We start from the raw sequence: 19,097 nt of genomic DNA on the forward strand, positions 1-19,097 counted from the left end.
CAGCTGAGCAAACAGCAGGGAAGAGCCACCAGAACTTCAAGAATGTACCATGAAAAGCAGGGAGTCCCAGAGACAAACAGGGATGGGAACCCAGCTGCTACACATCCAACAGGAGCACTCCTGGCTTTGGGACACAGCCAAAGAACCGAGTGGAAAACAGGCACCAGAGAGAGAGAGGCAAATCAATTTGCACAACAAGGAACAACCAGCAGCCACCATGAAATCCTGAGTGTTGGCCCTGCCACCACCAGACCCAGGGACACCTTCAGGGCAGTTGCCACTCCCTAATCCAACACCAGTGCCTGTCCCCTCCCCAGCCAGCCACAGACGTGCCCCAGGGCACTGCCCAAGCCACAGTGTTGAGATTTGGGCTGCTCCAGTCTGCCAAAGCCCGAGTGTTAAATCACAGTCAACGCAACAGAAGACGTGAAGGTTTTTGTTTATGTAAGATTTGCTGCGAGGCGTGGAGAGAATCTGCTTCCCTTGTTTTTAAATGCTGTGCTGTGTGAATTTAATGTGCAGAAAAGGTGTCAGACAAGCAACCCTGAAGAAGAAATCTGCCTGTTTAGCAGTGAGCTGAGCTCCTGAACACCCTTCATCTGCAACGAGGATCTGCAGGCACAGCCCAGCACCAGCGGGTGGGGGGAGAAGAGCTCAGCACACACGGCAGCACAGGTGGGTGCATGAGAAAGGATTTCACCCAGAAATCCTGGCACACACCCCTCTTTCTCCTTTAGTCCAAACCCAAAAAGAACCAGCACGTGCAGGATGCTCAGGTGTTTGATCACTCTGACTTAGTTTACAAAGGCACAGGTATTTACTAATTTATTTTGTTTTTTTCACTGATGCCTTCCCACTCTGTGACTTCCTTGTGGCCATCACCTTTTTCTCCTCACTCTGACGGCTGTGGGAATGATTTCCAGGAAGCCCCAAAGATCTGGGAATTGTTCCCCCTGCAATGAGATCCCTGGCCCTGCTGCAGAGGGACACTTTCTCACCAGCTCTTGAGGAGCACACCTGACACAGGAGTCAGGAGAAGCTGGCAGCACTGTCAGCCCTGGGGATTCACAGGGAGCCCCTGGGCTCTGTGCAGAGCTGCAGCTGGGCAGTCACATGCCAGGAACCTGACCACAGTCAGAAACTGTTAGAGAATAAACCTCAGCCTAAACTTAATTCAAAAGGAGCTTCCTCTGCCCACAGTGGGACAGTGCCCCTTGGAACACTGCATTACTTTCTAACTTAACTACAGGAGCTTTAGGCTGCTCTGTACCATAAAACACACACAGCAGTGGGACCTGCTCTAAAAGCATCCATTCCAATTATTTCCCCTTTCCATTGTCACCAAGGGACAAGAAAAGAGCGTCACAACTTTGTTTTGACTGAAGTAGAGGATGGGATTGTCGTTGCTTTGTCACACTTGATCGATGCTGGGGCTCCACTGAAGCTATTGCACATAAATTCAAGGCGTGCAGACATCACACATGCCCACTCTGCATCAGACACTGAGCTGCTTTGCTGTGTTCTTCAAAGAAATGCAGAGAAGGGAATAAACTCGGATTTCTGGACTATTTTCTACCTAACAGAAGCAGCAGCACAATTCTGTTTGGCAAGGCTGCACCCCAGGCTGTGGCTCAGCTTCATGCCCAGTATCACCAGTCTCACTGGGAGCACCTCAGTGGCTTTACAGCTGGTCTCGTTGAGGTATTTACCCTCCAGCAGGAAGCCAAGTCTTCTGGAAAAGGGACTGACAACATCTTTTAACCAGTCTTGGATAATTCATATCACTGAGCACTCTGTAATTTGTCAGAAGCATCTATTAATCCTTAATGAGGTAAAAACTCCTCAACATTTCTCAGCTAAAGTTGCCAAAAAACCCCCACACCGAACTGACATTTCCATTGCTGCTGCTGCAAATCCTTTTACTTCTCTTGAATGAAAGAAAAAAAACAAATTTAGAAGGACTCAGCCCTTGCTCCCTGACACAGCCAGCAAAAAGAGACTGGCACAAGCATTGCTACACCAACAGAAATAGCCCATATTTCATGTCAAGGAATACGATGTGCAAATTTTCATAGGCACCATAGATCATCACCATCTGTCTTGACAAGTTAATTGTCTGCAGTTTTTCTAGGAAAACTAGAACCTTTAAAAACTAACAAAACAAATGAGTTGAAGGATGATATGGGCAGAGTGTGAAGCATCATGGGCTCACTGCCCTGGAAATGTGCAGGTTCTGATATGCTTGAGTTCAGGCTAAAAAGAAAATCTGGAGTGGTCAAACACTGCTCTTGGTGCTACTTATAGCACTGAGGTACTACACACATAGCAAAAGAATTGCTTATGGAGCACGATCTCTGCAAAAAAAACCAGCTGAACTTGACAAATCTGGGAACAAAACATTAATTAATCAAAGCAGGGAATGGCACTCGCAGGGTTCGCAGTCAGTGGCAGGACAAGAGGGTCAGCAACAGCACAGCCCATACAATTAAAAACCCAGGACAAACTGGATTAGATGACAACCTCCAGGAGAAAAGATGGATGCTGGGGCCTTGGTTCTAAGCAGCCAGCTTTATGCAGAACAGCAATTTATGAGCTGTCTTGTGGCAACACTGAAAGCTGCCACGTGAGCACAGAGGGGGAAGGGGGGGAATTGTCCCTGTGACCCACGCTGGGCTCTGGGAGCCTGGCACTGCAGGGACACCTGAGACACTGCAGCCATCCTGGGGACACCCACGGCCCTGCAGGGTGCTCCAGAGGACACCAGCACACCGTGGAGCAGCCCTGATGAAGAGAGACAGGGACGTGCCCCTAAAGCTCTGCCTGAGCCTGCCACGTCCTTCAGGACAGGCTGGCAGCTGCAGGACCAGGGCCAGGACAGCCCAGGCTGGGGACAAGCACGGCCACGTCCCACAGCATGAGCCAGAGGAGCCAGGACACCACCTGCAGCATCAGGAGGTGGGAATGTTACCTCAGAATGCAGCTCCAGGTCAGGCTGAGCTCGCTGCAGAGCAGCATCACCTCTGGCTGCTCCTCACCTAGGCTGGCCAAGGGGAAAGCTCACAGTTCCACAAGAATTCACACTGAAAAACATGCCAGCTGCATTCAGCAAGTGGCTTTTTAAAGGGTGCAGGCGCTAACTGAATTGTAACAAAAGTTATTTTTCTTAGAATCCGAATTTTTTTTTAATCTTTCCCTTCATTTTTCATTAGTTCTTATTACTACACTGACAACCTCCCGTGAGGCATCCAGATTTTTCTCATCAAAACCTGGAATTGTAGAAAATAAACCAAGGAATTATTCTTGAGATCAAATACAAGCTTACTAAATTTAGATCTGTCATTTCAATTTTCCACAGAAAACAATGGGGGGTTTATTCCTGGACAAGGAGCATGGGATTTGGCACTAACAGAAGCATTAAAAAATGTCAAGGAGCCAAATACCCAGTGGGTGCATATGCCCCAGTCTCCACTCATTTCCCCCAAATTGAGATAATTTACACTATCTCAATTTTGAATATTCCCTGTAACTGCAACAGGTCCATATTTACAGTGCAGCCTGAGCAGTGCCCACTGGAGCCATCTGTGAGGCTTAATTTCATTTTAATAGGAGTCTGACTGAAGCCCTAGGAGAGTTGAAAATACAGTTTTGGGGTTTTCTAAACATGATTTCAATACTCATTGGATAATTTGCTCCAAAAACCAAAGATCTTACTCAGGGCTGTATATGTGACAAACAATGGCCAGACAAGACATTTTAAAAAAAAATCTTTTGGAAAAAAACTAGCTCTAAGAAATCCAAATGATTCATGCCAAAGCTGTTAAGTCAGATCATCTCCATCATATCCTCCTCAAATTCCTGGGTGAGAGCACTTATGAAAATTTAGCACCAAAACCAGCTGGGGTCTTCATAAAGTCAAAGAACTGAAATTCTAAATCAGAGAGAAAATGGGATTTTATCTGTAGTATTTCCAGTGTAGATAAAATGCCAGTGTAAAACAGAATAAAATGTGGTGAGATGCAACCATCTCCCCCTTAACTGATCGACAGATAACAGTAAATTAACAAGTGATGTTTATTAGTTTAATATTCAATATTAAATGGTGAACAGAATCAAAAGGCTGCTCCATAGAACTGAGTGACTTTGAAACCCCTGAAATTACAAAATGCTGACTTGGGGACGTGAAGTGCTTTGGATCCATCTCTGCTCTGCCAGTCCTGTTCCTCCCTCCACTGGATCCCACCTCAGCTCTGCCAGTGAATTTCCCATTCCTGCAGCCAGCAGCTTGGCAAAAACCCATTTAACAGCAGCTTTGCTTGATTCAAGGTTGCAGAATTTGGCCTCTCCTCGTTTTTGGGTCGTCTGGGTTCCATGCCCTGTGCTGAAGTGCTGAGCAGAACTTGGCAGGGGCTGTCCCCTCCCCAGCATTGTTTGTTTGGTATAACATTAGGAAATAAATTAAGGAGTTACACGAGCTTTGCTTTACAGCAAAAAGAAGGAAAAAAAGTTTTCAGATAAGTTTCTGAATCATAACCCAGCAAAGATTTATAATAAAAAATTTATATGCAAACCTCTGCAGTGTACTGAGTTTAAATCAACACCATTACATAATGACCCTTGTCTTAACACATGAAGTCAAATGCAAAAAAAATGAACCTGATTGATTGTAATTAGAGCAAAAATCTGATTGAACAGAGCAGAGCCACTGCTCCACAGTAAAGTGTCCCATGGACAGCTGTAAAAATCTGAAATCACCCCCTCACAGCTCTAAAATTTCAATTCTCACAGGTAATAAGTGGAGGAATTCTGAACTACACCCAGCTCATCCCTGTAAACCAGTTCCCAGATTTAAAGTTATTTCAAGTGTAAAAGGAGGATTAAAAAGAAATAAAGGAGAAACTCTACAACCCCCCTCTGGAGCTCCCCGGCCACAAAGCAGGGACAGTGTGCAAGACCAAAAATCTTTATCCACAGAGTTTTTATCTTCTGAATTTTCATTCACATTTGTTTCTTTAATTTTTTTTTTAATATCCCATAATTAATTTCTCAGACTGGATTCCTTAAGGGCCAGGTTCACGGAGATAAATAACCTGGTAACCACTCTGATCCCCAGAAGATTTAGATTAATTTGGATACAGCTTTGACAAACATTAAATCTCTTCTTTAATGATGTTCCTCAAACAAAACAGTTAGCAAAATATCTGAATTTCCTTGTATAATGTCACATTTTAATGTAAACATCAAATAATGTACCAAAAGTTTTACCGGAAAAAAAAAAAATTAAAGCGGCACAATTCTTTATACCACTGGAGAAGAGGGGAGGAAAAAGCCAGATTACAAACATTTACACATGCATAGTGGAAAAAAATTAAACAAACAAACAAAAAAGTATTTTACTAAATTCACGCATTTTTTTTAAAATAGTTATTAAATCTACTAAGCACCAACATACCTAAAAATTTATTTTCAGCTTCATGATTCATTTAAAAAACCTATCAAATTAACTTTTCAAACAAGCTTATATTATTAGCTTGTCCAAAAATAAAATGTAGAGTTTTTTGGGTTTTTTGTTAATTTTTTTCTTCTTTTTCTATTTTTTTATTATTTTTTAAAGTATACCAATACTTTTATCTGAATGTTTCCAAACAATGGCATAGGTGTCTGCAAAGAATGCCTTTACTTTACCCTACAGTGGATGGAAAATACAATACCACATCATACAGAATCTAAAACTATAAAAGTCTGAGAATGCAGCATCCCTTCACAAAAAAGCTGATAAAACTGAAATTATTTAGAAGATGCTGCACCTTTATTTAAAAAAAAAAAAATTAAATGAATTTAAGCAGAAATAACATACATTTTTACATTAACTGGCCATTTCTGGTACAGAAACCCAGCATAGTATGCTAATGTTATTGAATAAATGTAAATGCTACTTACAATCTTCTTAAATACAATTTAGACAAACTTTTTTTTTCCTTTTTTTTCTTTTTCCTTTTTTTTTCCTTTTTTCAAGTTGTACAGGTAATCTCTCAGCTGCTAGTTTAATGCAACATATCATTAACATTACACAAATTAAAAAATAACACGTGTGTGTCTTCCTACAGAAAAGCTTCCAAAAACCCGACCCACATCAAAAAATGCAAAATAATGGAATATAATTAAAAAAAAAAATTAGTTGCAAGTCTAGCAGCAAAGCAATTAAGTGAGGATATATTTACCAATATAAACAAAGGGAATATTTGCAACTACAGGTGAAGCCCCAACTATCTTAGATCTACCGACACAAATAAAAATTAAATTCTCTCTAAAAAAAATAATCTGATTATTTAAAATAGGAATAAAAGCCATTGCTACCTGATGAACTACCTAGGCTAAGTTCCTGAAACAAGGACAGGGGGTCGCTGTTCTTTTTTGTCTGCTCAGGAGGAGGTTTGGGCTTGGGGGGAGCCCGCAGAGCGCTGGCGTAGGACATGACGGGTTTGGTGCCGCCCGCGGGCTGGGGGCTGCTGCTGTTGGACTCCACCAGCTGCTTGTTGGGCATCAGAGGGGGGAACTGGCCCAGATGCTGGAGCACGTTGTAGTTGAAGGAGTTGGAGAGCTGGATGTTCTCAGCCTTCAGGTGTTCCTCCGGGGGCTTGGCCGCCTTCGGGGGAGCTGCGAAGGAGAAACCGGAGTTGGAGCAAAGAACGGTTCTGACTCAGCCAATCCACCTGCAGCAAGCCCAAAGGCAGAGCTGCCACCACCCCTCTGGTAACCCCCTCCCACACCACCCATCTGCCGTGTTTAGTCACTCTGCAATGACACAATCCCAGGACGGGCTGGCTTGGAAGGGATCTTAAAGCTCATCCTGCTCCATCCCCTTCCGCCAGAGCAGCTTGCTCCAAGCCCCATCCAGCCTGGCCTAGAAGTACCAAACTTCACTCCCAACTCTTGGGGCATGCAGCAGCAGCACAAGACTGACATTAGCAAGCACCTCCTCCGTGTGTTTGTACCCTACAGCTGCAACCCCAAAGCTGCAATTCCGCACAGCGCCTTCTCCGGGGCACCGAAGGGAAGCTGCTTCCGAAGGGGTTCTACTCTAATTTAAGCACTTTATCCACTGAGACAGCACAAAGAGTATTTCATTCTTCTTGCTTTACAGCTTAATAGGCTAAAATTAAAATTTACAGCACCATATATAATTCATTCTCCAACAGCAATTCAGAGCCCTGAATGCCAACCAACTAATTATTGGTATTTCAGGCTGAATGTATTCTTGCTAATTGATATGTTCTTGCTCCACATTTAACAACTCCTGTAACTATCAGAAAAAATGGTGCTTTAAACCATAGGTATAAAACTGCTTTCAAATGAATTTCCTGAATCCTAATGAGGTCCTTTACTTTTGTCTGGAGAATTCTGCTGTCTTGCACAGCCAGAGAGACACGACACAGAAACACAGCTCCATGTTCCATCTGCAACAGTCTAGGAACTGGGCAACAGATATATTCTGTAATTGTTTCAGTCTTTAATCATATAACGTTCTTTTTAAAGTGCATCTACAAGAACCTACCACCAAATAAGTGCAAAAGTAGAAAAACATGAAGTTTCTCACTGGAAGGGTCACACACAGGCTTCTGCTTTTTATAGAGCACTCAAAAAAAACCCACCAAAAAATAAAATTAAAAAAAAACAGCCCCAAAACCAACCCATAGAAGAATGGATACGGAAAGAACACAAGCAAAGCAATTTTGCTAGGGTTGCTATGATTCAACAAAAAACAAACAACCCAGAACACGAGCAAAAAACCTCCCAAAATAACCACAGCACTCAAGAGAAGACAAGTAATGACAAGCAGGGCCAGAGGTGAAAGCTGTGTTTGGTAGAGGTGTCTAACAGAAGGAAAAATATGAAATACACATCTTGAATGAGAACTTAAATAATTTTCTTTCCATGAACAGAAAAAGCAATGCATATCAAACTCTCAGATTGCAATTTTGGGAAGTGCCTGCACAGAACTACCCAGAGGAATTGACAGCAGCTCTCCCTGTGCTCCATGAATCCCTCCTGACCCAACCCAACACTGGTGCCACTCCTGGTGACCAGGAGAGATCAGCCTTGAGCAGTCTGCAGTCAGGGTCACTCCCTCTCAAGCAGGGACAGGACTTTCAGAGCATCACATCCTCACGGGGTTTTATTTAGGGATGAAAACCAACACTAATGAGAACAGTGCAGTCACTGGTCATTAACCCTTAGCTCTATAAAACACATTTGGGCTGTAAATATGATCACAGGCAGTGAGCTGTAAACGTGGAAAGCCACAGCAGCCATAAAATGGAGATGTGTTTGCATGAACCATTAGATACAGGGCTTTGTTTCATACACATTTATTGACAAAACAGAAACCGTGCTTAACTACAATAAAAAACATTTCATTGCCAATGCAGTTACCAGTGAGAATTTGATATTTTCACTTAGAATTTAGTATTTGACAGCAAATGTGTGCAAATGGTACTTTTTACACACATATCTGTCCTCTGAGGACTTTACTCACAAATAGGTTCTCAAGCTTTTCATTAAAGCAAACAAATGTGGGACTGGCTGACCCCAAGCCAAACGTGCCAGAGTTCCTGAGCTCCTCTTAGATAACCAGGGAGAATGGAGAGCAACTCTGTGTGAGCAATGCAGTGATGAATGCCACATAATACTGTGCATTCAGCTCCTTGATTTTCAGTAAAAATAGAAACAGATTGAAGGAGGTGCCCTGAGCTTGAAGCTTTGAACTTAGCATGAAAGATGCTGCCATAAATATGGGTTTGCAAAATTACATTTTCACATTTTGGAAATTAAAAGGCACATTAGGAATTTAATTCTTGAGTGCTGTCGCTGATATAAAGAGCTTTTCTCATTCATTCTACTCTGCATGCTCCTACTTCAGAATTACTATGAAATTACAAGATGTTTTACGTTTATAAAGTTTGGTGAAAAGCAATTAAATCTTTTAAGGCCAATAAAACTAGCTTATAAATATTTTTCCACATTATTAAGTGGTTTTAATATCCACACTGGAATACTGTTTACATTTTTATTAATTTTGTTTTTAAATTACTAATGGAGATTCTTAAAGCAAAATCACAGGGAAGAACCTGTACTATCCTGTAATACTGTTTTTCATAAACACAGGAAATACAGAAAACAGAAGAACTGCTCCAGCTCTCTCCTTGCAGCTTTTTTTCATCTCTGAAAAGTTAATTTAGTTTCTGTCTGCTCAATCAATCAGCACTGCTGCTACCACCAGGGAAGCCACATTCCACTGAGATTCCTCCACGGTGAGGGAGAATTTAAACTCGTCACTCCTTTGATGAAGTACCAGAATTTACTAGAGAAACGCTGAGAGCACTAATTCAGTTTATGTGTTGCTCCCTCAGACTGTAATACCAACACAAAATATCACAGATTCTGGAAACAATCAATCTATCTTACAAATAAATCCCACCAGTCACCTCGGCTGCCTGCAGCACAAATTCAGCTGCACTTGAAGCCACTGTGAGAGACCTTCTGGGTTTAGTGGAGCTTTTGGAGAAGACTAAACAGCAGCAATGCTTTTTCAGCCGAGGAGCAGGATGTTACCAAGAAATGGGATTATTCCAAGCAAACCTATACCAACTGAAACAACAAATAATTGCTTAGATTGGTTTTGGGAAGCAGCAGCTGTACCCACCTAGCAGCTCCCGGGGGGGAACGGCTCTGCTGGCTCCGTTGCATGGAATGTTTGGGTACGGGGCAGAGGAGGAGGAGTTCACCCACAGCTCAGGGGAGGAGTAGTTGAAGGATGACTGGTTACTGTGGTCCTGAAGCTCTTTACACTGACCAAGACTGTCTTGAGGAGTGCTTAATTCTTCAGAACAAGCCTGGACTGAACTAGAGGAAATTCTTCTTTGGTACAACGGCCTGCCTGGTCCTCTTGGTTCATACTGTGAACAAAATTTAAAAAACAAACAAACAAACCATAAAATAGCCTTTTGAGCTTTTAGATTCAACTGCATGTATCAAATACCATTTTGCCATTCAATATTTTTCCTGAAATGTCTTACCAAAAAACCCCTAGATCTTTGTATTTCCAAAATACTAACACATTTCAAGTATATATGATGCATACTGCAGTCACTGATAACATATTTTGATCACACAAAATAGAGAATTTTAAAGGAAGTGCAAAGAACATCAGCTGGGATTTCTTAATTCTTATCAACCTTTTATCTCACACTCCTACATGGGTGTTGGATCACACAGAGAGGAGGAAGATACCCAGCATTTACAGATGAAGCAAAGGAAGCACAGAAACACAGAAGAAAAAAATATTATTACAATGCAGTCAGGAAAAAAATGGCTTTTCCTTTTCCAAAGGATAAATTAGTGACTCGTACACCAGGATCTGGGTAAGCAGGATACATTTGTATACTGAATTTTGTACACACAAAACAAATGCTCTGGAGAAGCAAGTGCCCTCAGGAGAAATAATGTAGAGAATTTTATCTGAAACCACAGAAATTACTTGCTTCCATAAACCCTGTAGATCATGTAGATGAAAACAGCAGGAGCTCCATCAATTAACCTGTGGACTTCAAGAGTTCACATTTAAGGGCCCTCTAAGCTTTCTCAAGATTCAAAGCAAGTCTGTTGTATTACAGTTTCTTTCTAACAATAAATACAGTATTTATACCCAATTGCAAGGACTAACAAGAGCACCAATAACAGAAAAGTCATACAGGTAAATCTAGACTTGGTAAAGGGGGAAAAAAATCCTAATGAAATGTCACAAGAAATTAGCTAAACAAACATCAATAACTTGCTTGCAGAGTCCAACTATTGTTACTATATCACCTACAAAAATTAGACAGGAGAAAAAGGTGCATGAAAGGAAACTGTTATATCTTATTTCTGTTGCCACAATCAAGGGATCAACACTTGGATATCCTGACAATCCACTCCCCTAAGGAAATTCTTCAACAACAAATAAACAGACAAAAAAAAAATTATTGCCCAAATCAACCCAAAAAGCATACATTCACTGAGTTTAAAAGGGCTATTTTGGTAAGCAATCAGGAATTTGTCAAGTTCTGGACACTTGCAAGTACAGGACCATACAGAATAACTCCAGTATTCCCTTTGATGTGCAGTTCAGATCTGGTTTGACTGAACACATGCAAAAGCTTTCAAGTATCAAGTCAATTAACAGCTTTATAAGTAGTGATTGAGGAAACAGTTTAGTAAGGGTACCAAAAGTCAAGAAATCTGCCCTGGCAAGTGCCTTGTCTGAGGGATGTCTGTCAAAAACACACCTAAAACCCCATTTTGATTTCTTTGTGCATTCAGTCCCACCTACCAGCTGGAGCAGCAGTTTTGGAAAGTTTATAAGCAAGTCTCTGTCTTGCAACACTTTTACTGCATTTGGCATTTCTGTCACATATTTTGAAAGGAAGAAGAAATAAGAACTAAACCGAATTTGCACTAATTACATAAAGGCTCACTCTATTTGTCTTCAGATAGCAGGAACTGTCACAAGCTCTATAGGAATATTTATTGGTTTATTACTGCTGAAAAGCCATTGTTCCTACGTCCCGCTGTACTGACAGCATTAACTGTTGTCACAAAGTATTAGATTTTATACAGGGTGGTATGACTTAATGGAGTGAGACAGCAAATTTCTAAATGTCTATAAACTCAAACCTTACTACAGCTCTGGCTGGGCCTGAGGACTCCATTAACCTCTCTGGATCTGTCTAAGACAGGAATTTGTAAAATGCACTGAAATTCAATTTTAGTTATTTTTCTCAGGCTCATAAACTAAATATTTTCTGCTTTCAGAAGTTGATAAACAAATTAAGTATGTATTGTGTGAGACAGCAATGAGCAAGGCTCCCTCCCCAGCTTCTGTAAAAACCTTAACAGAAATGCATCACAGAACAAGCCACTTATGTACAAATATTGGATTACATGCACTCAGTGAGAATATTAATTCTCACATTCCTGGAATGCAACCTGGCTCCAGGATACTCCGTGTCTGCACATCAAACACTCCTCAGCACCTCAGATTCCAACAGGGATTAAAACCTCCTTGTTCAAAACATGACCTGTCCTAGCTGTGTGTGCTGGCACACCTCCTCAGAGCCCAGGACAAGGGAAGAGGGAGAGGACAGAGCCAGCTGTGCGTGGCAGGGGGTGCTGGAGCCAGCCTCAGGCAGCACAGCTGGATGTCTCTGGTTTCCAGCACACGGGATGGCTTTGTATCAAATTAATGCAGGCAGGGTGGGATTATGAAATCAGGATTTGGACCATGTTGGAACAACTCTACAGCTCCGGTCTCCTACGAGATGGAACTCAAGCATATGCACAGCTCAACACTGAGCTGGGTGATCCCAGCTGGCTGACCAGAGCTTCCACCACAGCTGTGGTTGATTTTCACTGCAGATAAATCACACACAGACACAGAGCAATGACTGCATGAAACCTCAGAGTAATGTTCCAAAAGCCAAGGCTTCCCATCGAGCAGAGAAAATGTTACACCTACAGCAACAAGAACCACGGATCTGCTCAGGGAGAACAGCAGAGATTCCACCTCACAGAAATTCCCACTGTGAGCTTCTAATGAGTGAGGTGTTTTGCATTCATGACCACTTCACAACATTATTTGATATTACAACGAGAGGACAAGTGCAGAGCAGACAGAACACCCACCTCTTCTAAGCTGTGGAGCGAAGAAGCAGAAACTGCTCGAGATGCGAGTGGATGAAATGGCTCCTGACCGACTGCGTGCTGATGATTCTGGATTTGTATAAAAGGGCTTTGCTGCGACCTGTGGGGCAGTGGAGGTATTCCATAGTGAAAGCCCTGCCCCAGGAGGTGATTCTGCTGCAGGTTAGCGTAAGTCCAGGACCCATCAGGTTGCAGGTATTTCAAGGGAGACGGGGTTATGTGTTCGGATGGCATTGAGAAAGGGGGGTTGTACATTTGGGGTAAATGCTGCTGAAATGCTGGGTTAGTGGGCAGTTCAATGTCTCTGCTGTTCTCAGTGAAGTTGGGGAAGTGGGCGCTGTGGTTGGAGTTGCAGGAAGGAGAAGGGAGTGCTGGTGGGCTCCGGGGCTGGACTTGTCTGTATTGCAACAGTCTCGACTGGGGCGGCGGCATTTCGGCGCCGTCCCGGCTCTCGCTGGGATCGCGCTGCGACAGCTCCCGGAGCAGCTCCTGGAATCTGCACCCACGCAAGAAATGCAGCAGGGAAAGAGGGAAAAAAAAAAGAAGTTTTGCTGAAATCTCGCTCTTTTTGAGGTGGAGAACACTCAGAGAACAGAACACTGAATTTAAATATTCTCATCTTTGCACTTGCTGACCCTAACTTCAAAGGATGTGACTGAGCAATCAGAAATTAGGCACAAGAGGATTAATTGGATGAAATACCCACCTGAATCATCTCAAAGTTTTAATAACTCTTGAGATTTCCTTTCCAGTCAGAAGAATCAATTTTTTGTTATCTCTTAAGAGACAACTAAAGGTAAGGATTTCCTGCTTTACTACACAAAGTAGAAAGTTCACACAGTTAAAGACAATTTTAACCCCATTCAAGGCGAAAGCCAGAACAATCAGGGACTCCCCTCACTTGCACAATATACTTCTAAACTTCTTCAAAAGGTCAATTCAATTCAGCACTTCAAAGAGTCAGCTAAGAGGTCATTTAGATGCTTTACCATGGCTATAACAAACCAGATGGAAAAGAAAGCATAGTGGGAGATGACAGTAAACAGAGGCAATTTAAAAATCCAGCCTTTACAATATACATGATTAAAGTTGATGACCACTGGAACCATTTTTCTGTTGATGTTCAACAGCTTCCTTTCTTGCCCCCTAAAGCTCCATCTCAAATACAAGTATTTTTTAAAAAAATCTGCTTTTAAAGCAAAGGCTTTTTGAAAAGGAAGAAAACTTTAGGTTTCACTGGGGAGCAGTGTTTAGGGAGGGGCCGTTTTGTTTCTTTTCAAGCACACAAATATCAGACTGCTACTTCAAATTGAAGAATTTACAACTTAAATAGGCCTTAACTACACTCAGACACCTCTTTCATAAAAACACAAGGTTGTTACTCTCTATCCATTCCTCATTCCATAAATACAGCACTGAAAAGCTCCATAAAAATATTTTTCCACTACAGCTTTACTACCCAATATACTAACAGAATAAAGCATAACACATAATAAAAGCATAGTTGTAAGTCAGCCTGCCAACTATTTTAACCTTCATAATAACAGCAGCAAAAAGCAATACCTTTAAGTGCCTTGCACTTGATCACAGTGTTACAGATAGGTGCCCACTGCTCAATTTTACACAAGCTCTGATGACTCAGTAAACAAATACCTTGAATATGTTGCCTCTGTTTCATCTTCTGTATTACTGGCAAGTTTCCAGTTTGCCCTAACTTGCTGCTGTTGATGTAATCCAATTGGTTGCTGAGGAAGATGTGGTAGATGAGGATGGTGATGGTGTTGATATGGAATAGTGCCTTGACTGAGATAGGCATTATGTTCATTCCATTGCTGTAACCTGGCTTGTTGTTGCTGCCTTATTGTTTCCAAAGCTACATTTCCATGCATACGATCTACAAAAATAGTTTTAAAAAAAAATTTTATCTAATGCCCCTTTTTAAAGATCTTTATGTCAGAATAAAAAAAAGAAAGAATACTTTTTATACAGTTTATTCCAGGGTCTATTATATACTAACTGCATTGCAGTGCATAACCTGGTTATTTAAATCATATGGAAAATCATATAAACATGAATCTTCTAATAAAGTGCTGAATATTCAAACATGCCTCAAGCAGCAAATTATGCTCAATGACATTACTTATGGAAACTAACCCAACAATGACCCAATTCAGAGCAATATGCCTGAAAAAGGTAAATACCTCCTTCATTCTCACTTCAATGTAGTTATAATTGCACACTCTGAATTTAAATAAAGAAAAGTCACCTACCTAAAGTGTCCCCTAAGGGCATTCCTGATGGATTCTCTTCAATGAAGTTGTTCAAGTGGGTTGGCAGAACTGGGTTGTGCTGTGCAATAGGCCTCAAAGGATTACTGACTTCTTGTAACAGAGGTGGGGGGTGTTGTTCTGAAATCACAGCATCTACAGCAGGAGAATGTGGTCGGTGGGGAATGGGATTATTAAAAAAGGACTGGCTGGGGCCTGCCTGGAAAGCAGGGGAAAGCTGCGAAGGTGGTGGAGGCTGCTGGTTCAAGTGATTATGCTGCTGAACTACCTGGCTCTGCTGGGGTGGCATTTGGTTGGGTTGTTCAGGCAAGTGATTTTGCTGTTGGCTTAAGAGGTTTTGCTGCTGCTGCTGCTGCTGCTGCAGAGGGTACGGCTGCCTCGGGATCTGGGAGAGGTGCTGGAAGTGGCGGCTGGGAACTGCGAACTGGGAGTGGGGCGGGGTCAGGTGCAGGTTCAGCTGCCTGGGGTTGGGGTTGTCTTTGCGGTGGAATTTAGCATTGGGGTAAGCAACACTGGAACGGGACTCGGGGCTTCTCTGCTGAGGGTTTGCTTCTAAATCAACCTGCAAAAGGAGAGTACAAGGTGTTGGGAATAAGCGTTTAAAAAATTGAAATAAAAACATTTCGGTTTGACTAAATGAATGAATGACTAAACAGAATGATTAAATTCATTAAGAGAGTGTGAAATAACAAACAAACAAAAATACCCAAATCCCCAAAAAAATAAACAAATGAGCCAAACCAGCTACCCAGACAACAGAAACCCACCTGCTTGGATTCTAGAGGTTTCTTCTCAGGTGTTCGAATTTTACTGATTTCAGGTCCAGCAGTGTTTTCACTTTTACCTAAAAACATTTACAAAATTATTTAGTTTCAATAGAAAAATTATTATTTTGAGTTTTTTTCCCCCCCAGACACAGGAAAATTGACTTATTAGTATGCCATTTACAGCACCACAGACATTTAGTATCATCTACCTAAATAACACTTTCCCTCTAATCTGTACACTTTGTTCATTAATAACCACTAAGTAGTTCTTCCAAGTTAATTGCAAATAACATCAGCAGTACTGTGGAAGGGAGATGGAACGATTACACCCTCAACACCCCTTCCCACCTCCCATTCCTTCTGAATCTCACAATATCCCAGCTATTCTATTTGCAGGTTATTTCCCCCATCTGTGGGTCCCTCGATTAGGGAGGAAGGGTGAAGGACAGAAAGGATGGAGGAAGGAAAGTCCTTTCCCCAGCCCCATTTCAAGCAGAAGCTCCCCCCAAAGCAGAGCAGCTTGCAGAGGCATTCCAAGCACTGACCATTTCGAGTTTGTTCGTGCTGCTCCTTGTCCTGGTGTGGGAGCTGCTGCTGTCCCAGGCTAACAGGGGAGTGGTGGCCCAGGCCATAGGGGATCGGAGACCCTCGCCCGTGTGCCTGTAACAGGTTCATGTTATATGCCATGGCTGCTTGGTGAGTAATGAGGCGAGGGTCGACTGCAAACCTACCCTGATACCCCGTCCATGGTACCTATGTGTAAACAAAAATTAAAATAAAAAATAAAAATTAAAAAAAAAAAAGAGATGCGGTCTGTTACGGTACATTAAATTAAAGGCAGTGGTAACAAGCATGCTGATATTAGGTCAGTGACAAGAGCTTTTCAAGCACCAGATGACCTGACACACTTAGACACAACTACAGCTGGTGCTGGGAGGGGAGAGCTCTAAGGGCAGGCAAAACAAGGGCACAGATTTTCGAGGAGAACCCTGGGCAAAAATTTTTCTATCAAAACCCATTCTTGTTTCAGTGGTTTCGAAGTTCAGAGAGAAAAGACTGATGGACAAATTGTAGTGTAAAAAACTTCAGATTAAACCCTTCTCTATTAAATAGAAATGGTGAAGTTCAAACAAATCCAAAGCCCTTTCTCCTGGTAGCCACGAGACATTGGGCTGTGGCTCTGAGGAGACAGAGAGAGAAGCCTCAAAGGTGAGGACCAGACCTTGCAGCAGCCAGTGCTGGGATCTGAGCCACAGCAGGAGGGGCTGTGCCCACCTCTGCACCCCAGGACACTCAGTGAAGCTCCCAGGACTCCTGGTGGAACCCAGAGAGTGCCCACAGGTGAGCGGTGACAGGAATCACACTCCAAAGTACAATGACATATGTACTGCAGTCAAAGCAACATCCACCTCCTGAAAGGAGGTACAAAGTCAGGATTTTTTACAATGCCTTCAAGTTTATTCCTAAAAAGAATGCTAAGGAAGACAGCTCTGCATCAAATGAGTTCAAACTCGTCCTGTAGGGAATTTATTAAAAGAAGGGAAATCTGTGAACAAGAGGAGAGTGCAGGGAAAGTCATCCCCAACACTGAGGCTGCCACAGCATCCTTTAGAGATGGCAGCAGACAACCTCCTCTAGCTTTTACCTTGGCTATGGAAACTGCATTAAACAAAGACATCATTTTATGTTCCATGAACATAAACACATTTTACTTCAGTCCCTGCTTGTTTCAAGTGTAACAACTTTCATCCAATTCTTTTTTTAAATTACTGTTTGCCCTTGAAATGTGCACTTTGAACTCCAGCTTTAGGCTACTACTGCATCTGTACAACCCCAAATCACCTCCAAGCTTCTTTTCAAAAGTAGCCGTCTCATTAGTACTTCAGTCTTCCCACTTAATTATTTAAAAATCCATCCTCAGGGAAGGTGAGTTCAAAATACTTGTTTTTAATACATTTCTTTTGATTGGAAACACATAAAAAATATATTAACCTTGGAACAATACGACAGAGCTTTTTAAATTACCTTGGTGTGATATTAATATAATGTGAGCAAGCATGACAAAGATACAGCTGCTGGCCTTCTCATTGCATTTAAATTTATCCACCAAATGCAGATTTCTAGTAAGCTTGGAAAAAGGAAAATTCCTTGGCCTAGCAAAGAAAACCAATTTACAGCTGCCAGCTGATCTAAGACACAAAACTGAAACTACAGCAAGTCCCCTGTTCAGCATCCATAACCCAAATTACAACAGAGGACTCATAATTATTGGAAAAAACCAAATTAGCCGTATTCCAACATTTAGCATTATGAATGGCATTAAACACATCTGCATGTGTGGGTTCCACATCCTTGCCACAGTCTTCAGGAGCTGAGTACAACACAGACATGCTATTCCACAAGCTTCTGCAGCCTTTGTTCTTTCCTTGCATTTTCCTCCTGGAATATGTTGCTGGGAAGGGGAAAAATAAAGCAGAGACTGCTTCTTTAACGTGTGCAAATTTTGGTGGACCAGTTTGATTTGTAATCCAAAATTCCATGCATAAATGTAGCCTAAAAGACCTGCTTAGAGATCTTCATTCTGTTCCCAAATGTCATTAAGGGAAGGGATTGGAGAGGAAACTGGTTCACTGTGAGGCTCTGGAAGGGAAAAACATCCCATTATGCTTATTTTTCTTATCACTTCACTTCAGACACCTTGCACTGCAGACATCCAAAACTTGTAATTTGCTGTGTGACGCCAATAAAGAGAAACAAACTTGTGTGAATCACTGAGGTCTCTCCAATGATTAAGAACTGAACCAGGCAAATAATTCAGAGGCAGGTGTCTCAAGTCAGATGAGACAGATTCCACTGGTGTGCCTAAAACACACCAAATTACACGAACATGAAATTGCTTTTAGCCTGCCTGGAGTTATTTGGGGGAGCAAAGCTTTCAGGTCCTTATTTCCAGGTCGTCCTCTGCCCTGCCACTCCTAAAGCCAGCAAAGCCCAGAGATTTGGAGTGCTGAAAAAAACCTGCAAGAAATTCACTACGTGATTTTGCCATACATTTATGTGCACACAATAACTGAGGTGGGGAGGGGGGAGAAACAGAAAATGAATTCTTACAGGCAAAGGCACAGACATGACCATATTTCCTCCATAGACAGCAGGTACATATAGAATACTTGTCCCAGTGTGTGGATCTATCCTTTGAACAGGACTTGGAGATTTCCCCAGATTGGGGTGAGGTCCCAGAGGAGGAGGGGGAGGAGTATATGCTCGGATAGGATTTCCAATTAGAACAGAAGGATTGGGCTGAACT

At 42.1% G+C, this 19,097-nt stretch overlaps 1 protein-coding gene across 7 annotated transcripts in view; it reads right to left on the reverse strand.

Moving 5' to 3' along the window:
• Window positions 1-4,065: 4,065 nt before the first annotated feature.
• The window catches only part of HELZ (helicase with zinc finger), an 85,012-nt gene continuing 69,980 nt past the window's right edge, over window positions 4,066-19,097 (reverse strand). For all 7 annotated transcript variants that reach the window (XM_064395243.1, XM_064395238.1, XM_064395244.1 and 4 more), the window contains 8 exons: window positions 18,902-19,095; window positions 16,336-16,543; window positions 15,791-15,867; window positions 15,006-15,585; window positions 14,389-14,629; window positions 12,718-13,231; window positions 9,701-9,953; window positions 4,066-6,654 (listed from right to left, as the gene is read on the reverse strand). In XM_064395243.1, the coding sequence (XP_064251313.1) occupies window positions 6,323-6,654; window positions 9,701-9,953; window positions 12,718-13,231; window positions 14,389-14,629; window positions 15,006-15,585; window positions 15,791-15,867; window positions 16,336-16,543; window positions 18,902-19,095 (2,399 nt within the window). In that variant the 3' untranslated portion in view covers window positions 4,066-6,322. The remainder of the gene's footprint in view (window positions 6,655-9,700; window positions 9,954-12,717; window positions 13,232-14,388; window positions 14,630-15,005; window positions 15,586-15,790; window positions 15,868-16,335; window positions 16,544-18,901; window positions 19,096-19,097) is intronic.

The sequence above is a fragment of the Passer domesticus genome, chromosome 20, assembly GCF_036417665.1.
Source record: "Passer domesticus isolate bPasDom1 chromosome 20, bPasDom1.hap1, whole genome shotgun sequence".
NCBI lineage: Eukaryota > Metazoa > Chordata > Aves > Passeriformes > Passeridae > Passer > Passer domesticus.